Source organism: Saimiri boliviensis, chromosome 7 (assembly GCF_048565385.1).
Source record: "Saimiri boliviensis isolate mSaiBol1 chromosome 7, mSaiBol1.pri, whole genome shotgun sequence".
Lineage (NCBI taxonomy): Eukaryota > Metazoa > Chordata > Mammalia > Primates > Cebidae > Saimiri > Saimiri boliviensis.
Genome location: NC_133455.1, coordinates 126,839,617 through 126,853,249, shown reverse-complemented (window position 1 = coordinate 126,853,249; position 13,633 = coordinate 126,839,617). Strand labels below are relative to the sequence as shown.

General features: G+C 52.1%; 1 protein-coding gene across 1 annotated transcript in view; it reads right to left on the bottom strand.

Annotated features, from left to right (window-relative positions):
- Positions 1-375: 375 nt before the first annotated feature.
- CLSTN3 (calsyntenin 3) overlaps positions 376-13,633 on the bottom strand; it is a 29,350-nt gene continuing 16,092 nt past the window's right edge. Inside the window, exons 13-18 of the mRNA XM_003944867.4 lie at positions 10,580-10,806; positions 10,085-10,255; positions 8,801-8,946; positions 8,425-8,560; positions 1,603-1,805; positions 376-1,370 (exon numbers count right to left, since the gene is read on the bottom strand). Coding sequence (XP_003944916.1) covers positions 1,230-1,370; positions 1,603-1,805; positions 8,425-8,560; positions 8,801-8,946; positions 10,085-10,255; positions 10,580-10,806 — 1,024 coding nt within the window. The 3' untranslated portion in view covers positions 376-1,229. The remainder of the gene's footprint in view (positions 1,371-1,602; positions 1,806-8,424; positions 8,561-8,800; positions 8,947-10,084; positions 10,256-10,579; positions 10,807-13,633) is intronic.

Genomic DNA, 13,633 nt, shown 5'->3' with positions numbered 1-13,633 from the left:
TCCCTGGGGATGCCCGGCAGGCAGTCCGTGTACACAGGCGGTCCGTGTACACAGGCAAAACGTTCCAAGCAGTGGGGCAGGGTTGGGGGTGGCCCTACAAGACACTGAGCATCCTCCCAGGTGTCCGTGGTGTTCCCTGAATCTTCTATACTTTTCCAGGGGGTGCTGAGGGAAGGCGGCATGGGAACCATCTGCCCTGGCTTACTTTACAGGTGACCTGGTATCCTGGAGACTTAGTCAGTCAGGACCCCAAGATCACCAGCCCTGCCTACCTCACGTCAGCCCTGAGCAGAGACCCAAACAGCCCCTGAGGCCCCAGAGCCTCCACCCACACCAACACAGGACCAGGCAGACCGGAGGAGCCTCACTGAGATATTTTTTTTTTCTGATTGTTTTATTTGAAAACCCTGGGATATGTCCCCTCCCTCACCACACCCATCTCCCCGCCCCCTGCCCCAGGACATGACGATGCCACACACACACACACACACACACACACACACACAGGGCCGTGAACTGCACACGGGAACACAGGGGCTGCACTCACGACAACATTGAAAAAATATACATTATATATAATTCCCCCTGGGGCCCTCACACTCCCTCCCGTCCCTGAAACCTGCCTACACCGGGTCACAGAGGAAGGGCCGGGGCTGCAGGACCACAGGACGGCAAGGGCAGGAGGGGAAAGAGGACAAGAAAGGAAGGAAGTTGGGAAGGAGGGAAAAGCAGGGTCCCCAGACTGAAATGGAAACGAGGTGGGGGGGGGTCATAAGAGACGCAGGGACAGCCCAGCTGAGGGAGCCCTGCAGAGGGAGAGAGGCTTCCCACGGGCAGGAGAGAGAAGGGAAGGGAGAGAAGAGGGTTTCCTTCAACTCCACCCTAGCCCCAGCCCCAGCCCCAGCCATTGTGACCGTCACCCCCTCCCCAACACAGTGAGTGCTAAGGAGGCAGCTGCCATTGGGGCTAGAACAGCAGCCGAAGTTCAGCCCACTTTCCAATGCAGCCAGCCCTGGTGCCAGGGGCACACCGGGAGCATGACACAGCCCAGAGGCCAGGAATAGGGGCCCGGGGAGGGGCAGGGCGGACTCCAGAGGCCCCCTGGGGTTTTGAGATGAAAGGAGGACTGGTTCTGAAGCCCCTCTCCCTCTTGGTCTCTGTTCTCCCACGTCTGGAGTGTCTGTTTCACCAGGGCAGAATTCTCCCTCTGCATGGGGAGAGATGTCGCCTTAGTAGCGGTGTGGGGGGGTCTCGATGATGCGTCTCTCGTCACTGCTGGGGGAGTCGGCTGCCTCCGAGTCACTGCTGTCCTCGTCCTCCTGCTGGCCCCCGGCAGCCCCCGCCACACGGGCCTGCCGATTCTGGTAGGACTGGAGAGTGGCAACAGAGAGGAAAACGGACCGGTGGCCTGCACACACCCCAACCTCTCTTTCAGTCCCTTTAACCCCTGCTCACCTCTTCCCTTCCCGAACCTCTCTTCCCTGCTGCTCACGGCAGCTCTGCAAACAGCCTCCACCCCGGGCCTGCCCCTCCTCAGGAGTCCTCGACGTGTGTGCTCCGCAGTCTTGACCGTACAGTACCCCCATTCCCCGGGCTGCTCACCTCCATGGGGTTCACAATGATGGTGAGAGCTGAGTCATCCCAGAAGAGGTCCGGGTCCTTGGGGTCACTGGAGGTCCCTGGAGGCCCGCCGGCCCCTGAGACGCGGCGGTGAAGGGAGTGGATGCGCACCAGGCCCAGGACGACCATGAGCACCAGGAAGCCCACACACACCACAATGATGAGGGTCGCGGCGCTGGGGATCACTGCAGGGAGAGCACGGGGGTGAGCAGAGCATGGCCAGGCACACCTGGCGCACTCAGACAGGGGGCTGGGTAGGAAGAGAGGTAGCCAGGGCCAAGGGAGTCCCAGGGCAGACCCCACAGTGGCCGAGAAGAGAGGAACACCTGGAGAAGCCGGGAGAGAAACAGCCCAGCAGGAAGGGCGGGAGACGAAAGGGGAGGAAGGGAGTGCTGCCAGGCAAAGGGGCAAACACAGAGGGCAGAGAGGCAAGGGCCGAAGAGGAGAAGGGCTCTGGATGAATGGCCCTGTTCGAAGAGGACAGAGGGCAAGCATTTAAATTCCGCCCGTCATCCACCTGTGCCTTCCCCAGAGACCACTCAGCCTAGGAAGGAGGCGCCAGTACCCAGTGAGGGAGGAGAGGGGCCGCCACACAGGGGTGGCTGTGCAGGAGGAGACCCAGGCTCCATGGCTGGGCTGGCAGCAGGAAGAGGGCACTAGCACCTGAGGCTGGGGACAAGTCTAATGGGCACAGAACAGCCCCTTCCCTTACCCACCTGGACTGAGCTCTCTCCTGCTCCATGACACCTCCCTTCTCCTGGCGGGCTGGAGGCTCCAGGACGTCTGGGGTTTCTGCTTCCCCAGCCTCTCCCTCTGAGGTGTACTGGCCTCCCCTGTGGCCCTCCCTTGCTTCCGGCCCTGCAGCCCCACTTTGATGCCCAAGCTCAGGGGGGCATGGACCCTGAAGGGCAGTGAGACACAGAACGGTGCGTGCACTCTCACACGGACCTTGGAGCTGATGGCAGCAAAGCAGATGTGCACGCACAGGTACATGCCCAGGAAGACCGTGTGAGCGCACAGCTGCACAAAGGTCGCCACACCCCACACCCGAGCCAGGCCTCTGCCAGCCTGCATGCCGGCCCACACCAGCCACCTGGCCACCTCCTCACACAGCGGGAGTAAAGGAACGCTTCTGAGGGTCTCCAGCAAGGCACAGTAGAGCCATATGGGCAATGTCACCCAGCTCCCCACCAGCTGGGCAGCCCAGGCGACCCCCTGAAGGAAGATGTAGACACTACAGGCATGGGCCATGAGGGCCACAGAGCGAGCCGCCGTGAACACAGCCCTGCCTGCCTCCAGCACACACACACACAGCTCTCGGAGAAGCACAAGGATGCAAAGCAGGAAAGCCCGCAGCCCCAGGGACAGCAGGTGGAGGTAGAGACCCCACACATGCACCCCCAGGCCCAGGGCCCTCACAGGCAGCTGGCTCACTACTCCCCACATGGGTGCACACCCCAGTCCACCATAAATGCACAGCGGCTCCACCCTGGACAGTCCCGTAGCTAAGGGACTATTCCATGTATGTGTTCCCCAAACACACACAGACCTAAAGTCACACAAGCAAGCCCCTAGAAACATACACACATCCCATCCCAGCCCCGTACTCGAATTACCTACAGCCTGAGACTCATGTGTCAAGAGACCGAGCAGCGCGCAGAGAAGCCCCCGGCCCAGGAGCCCCCCAACACCCACACCCACACCCACACACTGCTGCAGCACCCCTCTTTCCAGCAGCCAGCACACTCAGCTGCCACGCACTCCGGGCCCAACCAGGTGTGCGGAGAATACGCTCCCTGGCAGGCCACACGCCTCCTGAGGCCGCCCTGATGGCTGTCTGCCAAGTTGGTCCCCATCCTGACCCGACCCACTGCCCACTTGAGGCCACTAGCCAATTACAGCAGACCGTGCTGGGGCATGCTTCCCAGACACTGGTTCGAAGGTGAAGACAGGACTGGCTAGATCAGTATTTCCCAACTGCCTGGGAACAGGAGATGAAGAAGGAGGGGACAGAGCTGCCTCTTCTGCCCATCTGCAGGAAATAATGCCTCCCAGATCCCCATGTCAACAGCCCAGACCCAGGGCCAGTGCCTCCACTGGCAGATGGGCCCCGTGGCTAAGCCCAGGCTCTAGGTGTGGCGACCCCGCCCTCAGCGGAGGCCAAAGTGGGTGAACTTGCTCTAAGCACACAACGATGACAAGCTAAAGCTGGTTTGTGCCTTCATCAATGCAGTGTCCCTCCGAGCGCCTGGCCTAATGAAGGAAATGACAAGTTGATTGCCAGGACAATAAGAAATGACCACAGCAAAGACAAAATGCAGACACTCTATCTATAACCAAACAAGTCTGGTTAATTAGTTTAAGATGAGTCAGGAGGCCAGGGAGATGGGAGGATTTTTTAATTAGCTACAGATAAAAATCAAGAATTTAAGAAGTACGGTCAACTTTTCTTGCTACATGAGATCTGAGCAGTTAATTCTGGCCTTGAATGACATTCAGAGCCAGTATTAAGGGGTGATTTAGCAAATGGCCCACGGGATTGTGAGGACACTGTTGAAAGCCTTCTCCACGGCCCCACACGGTGCCCTCTTTATGAACAGCCTCGGGAGAGACGTCTTTCTGCTCACATCCCACGGCTTCTCATGAAATAGTTTGGCTCCTGTCACGGCTTTCAGAACTGCTCAGATTTCCTTTTGCTTTAGCTTCAAAGCAGCTCAGAATCAAAATTCTGGCCCATAGTAGCAACTGCACAGCATCTCATAGAATGTATGCGATGAGCTAACTTTATTCCCTGGCTTCATCTGAACGTTATTTCATCATTACCTTTTCCTCCTGACTTCCTAATTCATTTTCTTTCTGTCCTATTGCTTTGTAACTCTTTCTGCAAAGCTTCAGATCCTTGCAGGAAACAAAGGAGGGAAATTATTCTCAAACTTTTAAAGATCACATGGAATTTTTTAAAAACCACCGATACATGGCTCCCACCCCCTAGCCATTCTGGGGTGTAATTTAGGTGCCAAGAGATTTTAAAGCTCCCCGGGTGATTGTGATAGGCATCAACATTTGATATGAGTAGATGCATAATTTCCTCATCACCTTGGCCCACTCTTCTCAACCAACCTTATTCTCTCTAACCATAAACACCCCTAACCACCCATCTACCCCCAGTTCTCAAATTCTCATTCTCTCTCATGCCCGTCCAAAAATCCCTTCTATACATCAGGTCCAAGCTGAAACTCGACATGTGCCACAAAATCTCCCCTGACTGTTCCAGTTCACGCTGATCTCTCTTTGTCTAGTGCACTTAGGAGATTTAGAGTGATGGGTCTCTGTCCCACTGGATGGCAATGTACCTGTCTCTCACTGCTTCTGCATGTTTAGAATGGTTTGATATTGTGAAACCACAACACAAAGGGAGGGAACACCTGGCAGAGTCAGAAAAGGCACATGGAAGGGGCTTCATGCGTGGATGGCCCATCAGCTCAGGCATATCAATCACCAGCGCCCTCAGGGAAGCTACAAACTCTGTGTCCTACTCAGGCCAAAATAAGAGAAGAGGCAAAGGGAGACTGCTGCTCTCAACTGAAATCTGAGGGAAGCTTGATCAGCCTAGACATGAGCTCAGAACAAAGGATGGGGAGACTGGACTTCACTGGGTAGAGGTGAAAGGGTGCTACGTACAGACACTGCTCTAGGGGCTGAGCGGTGACAAACGCTGCCTGCCAGGCCAGCCCATGCAGGGCAGCTAGACACCCAGGGGAGAAGGTTCTGGGCACTTAAAACAAGAAGTCCCTCACCTGGGGCCTCATGCCAAAGAAAGTAAGGATCGAGAATCTCACCAGTCCGGATTCAACCCAGAGAAGATTGAGTGCAATGATCCCCAATGAAAGAGCTGGAGAAAGTGCTACTGAATCACAAGAAGGAAAAAAAATATACAGCTGCCCTCAAGAGTTTATTTAAAATAAATAAGTTTCGTTTGCTAACATGTCTCTATTGACCAAATACTGTGTGAAACTTCGTTGAACCTTTGCAGCTTGGTTATGCCTCATATTCCGCCTCATCCCCACTTCCACCTACTTGCTATAGTGAATCACAGTAGAACACTGAAAGGGCCTCCGTAAGTCCAAGTGCAGTGGCTCACACCTGTAATCTTAGCACTTTGAGAAGCTGAGCCAGGATGACAGCTTGAGCCCCCGAGTTCAAGACCAGCCTGAGCAACAAACTGAGACCTTGTCTCTACAGAAAAATCTGAAAAATAGCCAGGCATAGTGGCATGCATCTGCTCCTTGGGGGTGCTAAGGCAGGAGGATTACCTGAGCTCAGGAGTTTGAGGCTGTGGCGAGCTATGATTACCACCACTGCTCTCCAGACTAGGCGACAGAACAAGACCCTGTCTCCCACTCCCAAAAGTCTCTGCAGTTGTTTGCAGAGAGAGCAAGGAGGAAGGGAGCCAGTCACAGAAAAAAGAAAACAGAAGAGACAGCATGGATGGACACAGCAGCTCACGCCTGTAATCCCAGCACTTTGGGAGGCTGAGGTGGGTGGATCACAAGGTCAGGAATTCAAGACCAGCCTGGCCAATATGGTGAAATCCCATCTCCACTAAAAATACAAAAATTAGCCATGCGTGGTAGTGGGCGCCTGTAGTACCAGCTACTCAGGAGGCTGAGACAGGAGGATCACTTGAACCCGGGAGGCAGAGGTTGCAGTGAGCTGAGATTGCGCCACTGCACTCCAGCCCAGGTGACAGAGTGAGACCCTGTCTCAAGAAAAAAAAAAAGAGAGAGAGACAGTCTAGGTAGTGGTCACTGCATGACGAGAGGAAGTCAGACTGAATCCTGGGGGCATCAGAGGAGCTGGCCTCAGTCAGAAAACCCTGGGAAGTCCCTCAGGGGCTCCCCCTAATTATGTTCAACTCTAAAGTAATGAGACATCTGGGGAGAGGGGTGAGGACAATGGTTAGTGCACAGACTGGAATCACGCTGCCTGGATTCAAACCCTGGCTACACTTACTTTGTAGCTGTGTGAACTTGGGAAAGGCACTTGAACTCTCTGTGCCTCTGTTTCCTTGCCTGTAAAGGGGATAATTCTAGTACCCATTTCATTGTTTGTTTGTGATGGCTAAATGAGTTAATATGCTTAATCCCCCCAGCATGGCGCTGGCCACACTGTGAGAGCGCCTGTGTTTGTTATCATTATTACTACATCGCATATTGAAATAAGTTCTGTACTTTTACATAGTGTTCAGAGACCACAAACTTCTTCCAAGAAAATGGACTCCTTCGAGAATTGCCTTCAGAGCCTGTGCCACAACCTTTTGACTTTTTTCAAAAGTGACTGATCTATGGCCTTTGAGAGTAGGTTTAATGTTTAAAAACTTAAAATTATATCCAGAGCCAACTTTGGCAAACGTGGATGATGAAGTTGAGTAACACTGTCCAAAAAGTAACAAAACAAACGCGCCTCATAAATCGGCTCTGAAAGCAATTCTAAAAAGGGTTCCAAAAATCACTTTCAGGAACATCAGCATCATTTGCATGCATTTGCTCCTTAATAATGTGAGAGAATGCTTGTTTTATAATATGAAATGTAAGTATCAGGTTACAAAATAAGTTAATCCTAACTTTCTAAAAAGAAAAAAACAGGCATAGAAAAAAGACTGGAACATAATATATCATCAGTGGTTTCCTCTCCGATGGAATTATGGTTGATTTTTTCTTCTTCCTGTTGTTCCTCTTCTTTTTTTTTTTTTTTTTTTTTTTTTTTTTTTTTGAGACAGAGACAGCATCTTGCTCTGTCCCCCACACAGGAGTGCAGTGGCGTGATCATGGCTCACTGCAGCCTCGGCCTCCCAGGCCCAAGCGATCCTCCTACCTCAGCCTCCCAAGTAGCTGGAACTACAGGCACACACCACCATGCCTAGCTATTTTTTTATTATTTTTTTTTTTTGTAAAGACAGAGTCTCACTATGTGGCCCAGGCTGGTCTTAAACTCCTGGGCTCAAGTGATTCTCCTGCCTCAGCCTCCCAGTGTAATGGGATTACAGGCGTCAGCCACTGCGCCTGGCCTGATTTTTCTTTTTTTTATTGATATTTTCTAGTTTTTCTATAATTATGCAACTCAAAAGTAGAAGATAAAATTGCACCCTTTGTAAAGGACCATGACTGGGGACCTTTGGGACCCTGGCCAAATTGCTTTCAAAGGGCAGTACTCCATCTGAACGTAATGCTTTGCATATTTGCATATTTTGTTTTAGAAATAATCTTGTGACTGTGCACATAGCACACAATTAGACAAGTAATAGTACCAATTCTCTCCTTGGGGATAAGGACTGTATCTATCGTATAAATCATGTATATCATTTACAGACAGTGCTAGCACATATCAACTATTTACTAAGTAATATCAAGTTATTTACTAAGCACCTACTATGTGCTTAGTAACTACTTGATAGCTTCACCACAGAGAATTCCTGGTCCAGGGCTAATTTGATATTGCTTGGGGCTGGGGAGGGAGACATCATCAGGAATAACAAAGACACCTAAACCCACATTGACTTAATGGCTCCAAGCATATGCACCCCAAAATGACACAAGACTCATGTTCTTCACAAGGGAAAGTGAATGATCCAAAGAGAAAGAGGAATTGGTCCACAGCTGTCAACTGAGGCAGGTACTGCAGGGAAAAGAACCCATTGCTCCACTCCACTTGTCCGCTCCCAGAGGTGGAGGGGGAGGATACCTGTTCCAACCCACTCCCCTGCCACCCACCCCTCCCTGTCCAGCCCCACCCAGGCTTACGTACTGGAGTTTCGGTGGGAGCTGGCCAGGCTGTGTCCAGCCATCTCAGGTGGGGGCTGGTGACCACGGTGCAGGAACTGCTGGGAGCTGAGCACGTGGCTCGGATGGGCAACCCGGTTCATGCTGTGCAGGACATTCACCTGGGCAGAGGGAGGGCTCCATGGGCACACATGCTTCTCCCCAGGTCCTACCCCACCTCTCTAGAGCCCAGCCCCATCTCCTAACTATTGCTCCCATCTCCTTCCCATCTCCACCCATTGCAAGGTCCCGCAGCCTTCCATGCTGCCATGTCCATGCCCACACACTAACATTTTGAGTCCACGCCACCCCGGCTCCTTTCCAGGGGTGGGTAACTGCAGAAGGAGAGACTTTCTGGGTACCTCCACGATGAATTCATTGCTGGAGTAACGGCCATTCATTTCTGAGCAGGAAAGCCGGAATTTCCTGGCATAGAGGGCAGCCCCGTGTCGCAGCCGATAACGAGCCTGCCTCAGGATCTCCTCATACACAGTGATGCTCTCCACCCCTGGAGATGAGGAAGCACCTCAGGGCAGGGGCCAGTGGAGGCAGAACCCTCTCTCCTGGACTCCCACCAGCTGACACCACACAAGCTGTAAAGAGGGTCAGCCCTATCTCTGCAGAGGGGCGAACTGAAGTCAAAGGAAGAGAAGCTCCTCTCCCTCCCCGCCCACTCTGCCTAACTAGCATGGAGAGACCAAGGCTCCATTTCCTGTTCTGTAGCTTCTGAGGAGAAATGGAAAGAAGGATGTAAAGACATCTTGGGCCAGGCACGGTGGCTCACACCCGTAATCCCAGCACTTTGGGAGACAGAGGTGTGCGGATCACAAGGTCAGGGGTTCGAGAGCAGCCTGGCCATATGCTGAAACCCCATCTCTACTAAAAATAAAAAAATTAGCTAGGCATGGTGGCGGGCACTTGAAGTCCCAGCTACTAAGGAGACCGAGGCAGGAGAATCGCTTGAACTCAGAAAGGCAGAGGTTGCAATGAGCCAAGATCGTTTCATTGCACTCCAGCCTGGGTGACAGAGCGAGACTCCGTCTCAAAAGGAAAAAAAAAAAAAAAAAAAAAAAAAAAAAAAGATATCCTGAAAGACCGAAAGGGAGATGGCAAGCAGGAGGGAATCTGAGAAAGGGGGAAACACAGAAGTCCTCAGTGAGCCCTGGAGAGGAGTGGAAAAAGGAGGGAACTGGTTATCTCTATCTTCTCCATTCTCCCTCCTGGCTTCCTTTGGAAACTACCAAATCATCACTCCCACTAAGAGTTAAGCACTTGTTGTAAAGCTCTGGTGTGCGCGTGAGATTAGTGAGCTATAAGACACAGGTGACCAGCAACAAACGGCTAGAGGGTTAGAAAGCTGGCCAAAGGAGGAAAGGAAGGTGAGAAGCCTGAATGGAAACAGGAGTGGGACCAGAAGCGGAGGTGAGCTAGGCTAGGGACAGGAGCAGAAAGAGAAACGTTCAGAGCCTAAACCCGGCATACCTCCCCTAGGGACAATCTGGAAGCCAGAGGATCTTCCAGGCAGAGAAAATGCAAAACGGCACTTGTCCACATCCCTGGATGGGAGGGAGGACCCTGTGGGCTTCCCAGGTGCTTACTTACGGGGAAAGGCACACACAGAGGACAGGCCCTGAGGCCCCACTGACCAGCAATGGTGAGGTAGGCGGACGTGTTGGTGAGCTGCAGCCCTCGCTGCTGTAGGGAGCTTGTGTCCAGGAGCAGGCTTTCCCGCTCAGGGTCCAGGTCATCCCCCGCCAGAGAGATTTCACAGCCGTCCAGGTTGTGCACAATCTCATCCGACATGCGTGTATCTGTCACTGGGTTGGAGAGAGTAGGGTCTGGGTCAGAGCCAAAGGGCCCACAGGGGCTCTGAGACCCAGCCATCACTTCATCACCACTCTCCCTCCCTTTCCAGGGTCAGGGAAAGGGAAGGCAGCGTCATTTTCAAGAATATCATTATGCAACAATTCACTTCCACCCACGGGTTTCCCACTTGCTCTCCTTCTTAAAGGTAAGTTGTTCAGTCAAACAAACACAGGATGGAGTCGCTTTCTGCTTCCATCCCCAAGAGTTCTCCCACACTCTGGCTCCAGACACTGGCTGGTTCTCTGGATGGTGTTACTCCCCAGAGTCGTCCTTACCTGTGCCCTGCCAGCTCTCATCCTTTTTGGCCTCCACCTGGTGAGAGATGGAGCAGGTGATTTGAAGATCAGGGAACAAAGGGACCCCCTCAGGTCCCTCAAAGTCCACAGCTGGGCGGGCAAAATGGGCAGTGCCACTCAGCAGGATCTGGGGAGCATCGGGCTGAAGGACCACCACGTAGCCCTCCACTTCAGGGATTGAGACACAGGACTCTTCACTGAAGCACCTACGTGAGAAAGGAGGAGAAGCAGCATGTGACCCCGACACTTCCTCCCTGAAAACCTGCATTCTGTTTCACTTCCCCACCCCAGCCTCTACGTCTATCATAGAGCATCTCATGTCAGGGAGTGGCAGGGGAAGAAAGGGGGTCATGTCCCTGCACCCCAACCCCCACAGCAGTTGAAGGGAGACACAGCCTTCCCTAGTAGAATGTCACCAAGGAAATGTCAAGGACAGGTCAGGTAACCCCAACCTGTGGGTGTGATCACACCATCAATGCCCTACCCCAGGATTATGGAGTACCTATAAATCCTATTCCAATGAAAAATATAACAAATGGAACTGGCAAACATTTACATATACACACATAGTTCTTTACCCAGAAGTTTAAAAATACATGGGATCAGTACACTCTCCGGCACATATGTGCCCAAATTATCCAACAATAAAAGTAGAGTGTGGACGTCTATCAGAGGATGTCCTCCTCTTTGGTGTGTCTTCCATTCTCTTCAATATTGGGGAAACACACTTTGGTAGGTGAGATCGTCTGACCACCTTGGACCTAGATCCACTGTCCCATGAAGCTCGAGAATCCAGGCAGCAGGACAAGCTACCCTAGAGGACTCCGCCGAGCCAGACCAAACAACAGCATAGCTGCTCAGGAGTGACGCTCCCAAGATCACTGTCAGCCCCACCTTTTACCAGCAATACAACACCTCACAATCTATAGCCCTTGCTAGTTTACGAAGCATTTTTCCCATATTATTTTATTATAACCTCATTTTTGTGCTGCAAAATAGGGATAAGAAACCAAAACTCAGGCCGGGCATGGTGGCTCATGCCTATAATCCCAGCACTTTGGAAGGCTGAGGCAGGAGGATCCCTTGAGCTTAGTTCAAGACCAGCCTGGGCAACACTGTGAAACCCCGGCTCTACAAAAAAAACACAAAAATTATCCAGGTGTGGTGGTGGGCTCCTGTAGTCCCAGCTACTCAGGAGGCTGAGGTGGGAGAAACACTTGAGCCCAGGGAGGCGGAGGTTGCAGTGAGTTGATGAGATCATGCCACTGCACTCCAGCCTGGGCGACCCTGTCTCCAAAAAAAAGAAAAGAGAGAAAAAGAAAAGGAAAAGAAAGAAACCAAAGCTGAAGCATCTGGGCCACAAAAGAAATTATATGTCAAAGTCAAGGCTTAAACCATTCTTCTCCTTCCAAGTCCACTGATCCTTTTTTTTTTTTTTGAGGCAGAGTCTCATTCTGACGCTCAGGCTGCAATGCAGTAGCACCATCTCAGCTCGCTGCAAACTCCACCGCCTGGGTTCGAGCAATCTCCTGCCTCAGCCCCCTGAGTAGCTGGGACCACAGGCATGCACCACCACACAAGACCCTAGTCCACTGATTTTTCCACTAAACCACAGGCACCATTTGGGGCCTGGGTTTGCACCACGGGAAATGTATCTATAAAGAAGTTGCCCCACTTGAACAGGCAAACTCCACAGTGGAGTTAGTGATGCAGGAGCAGGGACTCGGATCCATATGCTGGTGCTAATGGAAACGATTTTGCAGAGAGGACTGTGATTATTAGTGTTACTGAGCATGCCCAGCTTGACTGCTGGAGCCAAAAGGGAGAAGGCATAATCTCAGCAGGCATGATGAGCACAGAGCCCCTGGAGTTACCAATGCCCACAATGTGCTGAGTTCCTGTGCCACACGGAGCAGGGCCTACTACAATCTGCACTGTCATACAGATAGGCCTAGGGCAAAGCTCCTTGGGAAACAATCCCAGATGATCCTGAAGGCACAGGTTCCAACAGACATCCTCCCTGCAATGAGCAATGCTGGGCTGGGCTGCTGCTCTCAGAATCCCAAGGTGAATAGGAGGCCCGACCCAAAGGCACTAACGGTCTGGTAGAGAGATTAGACATGGCGCACAAACATTAAAACAAAGGCAAATATGGTCATCGCCATATGAGTGGAACAAACAAACCATCACAAGAGTTCACGGGAGGGAGAGGTTATTTCTGGGGAGGATAAGAGGAAGGTGTTTGGAAAAGGAAGGTAGGAATGATCAGAGAAAGTAGCAGCTGAGCTAGCCTTTGAAGGAGAGTAGAACTGACCCACAGTGGATGGCAAGAGGCTTACTAAGGAGAGTAGGGGAATAAGAGGCAGAAACAACCAGGAGGAGCCAGACGACTGGTGGCTTTAAATGCCATGGTAAGATGTGGCTTTTTTTCCCTCTCTAATTTTTTAGAGACAGGGTCCCACTCTGTTGCCCAGGCTGGTGTGCAGTGGTGCGATCACAACTCACTGCAGCCTCGAACTCCTGGGCTCAAGCGATTCTCCCACCTCAGCCTCCTGAGTAGCTGGGACGATAGGCATGCAGCCTGTTGATCGTCCTGTCTGGTCTTGAACTTCTGGCCTCAAGTGATCCTCCCGCCTTGGCCTCCCAAAGAGCTGGGATTACAGGTGTGAGCCCCTGCGCCTAGCACATTTGACATTTTTATGCAGTGGGCAAGAGGAAGCCATGGACATCTTTTTCATCAGGGAAGCGTGATGATGAAAACTCAACTTAAGATCACTCACCCAGCCTCAGAGTGGAGGAAAAATAAAATTAGAAGACTAGAGATAGGTCAGCTAGTTAGGAGGCAATGGGCCAGATAAGAGGTCATAAAACCTGGGCTAGAACAGTTAACAGCAGCAAAAGAAACAGGAGACAGATTCCAGACACCCAGCACAGAGGCAGGGTCCAGGTAACTTGGCAACTGATGAGGAGTGGAGGATAGGAAGGAATCAAAGATGACTCAGAGGTTTCAAGCTCTGGATGACTGCAAGGACA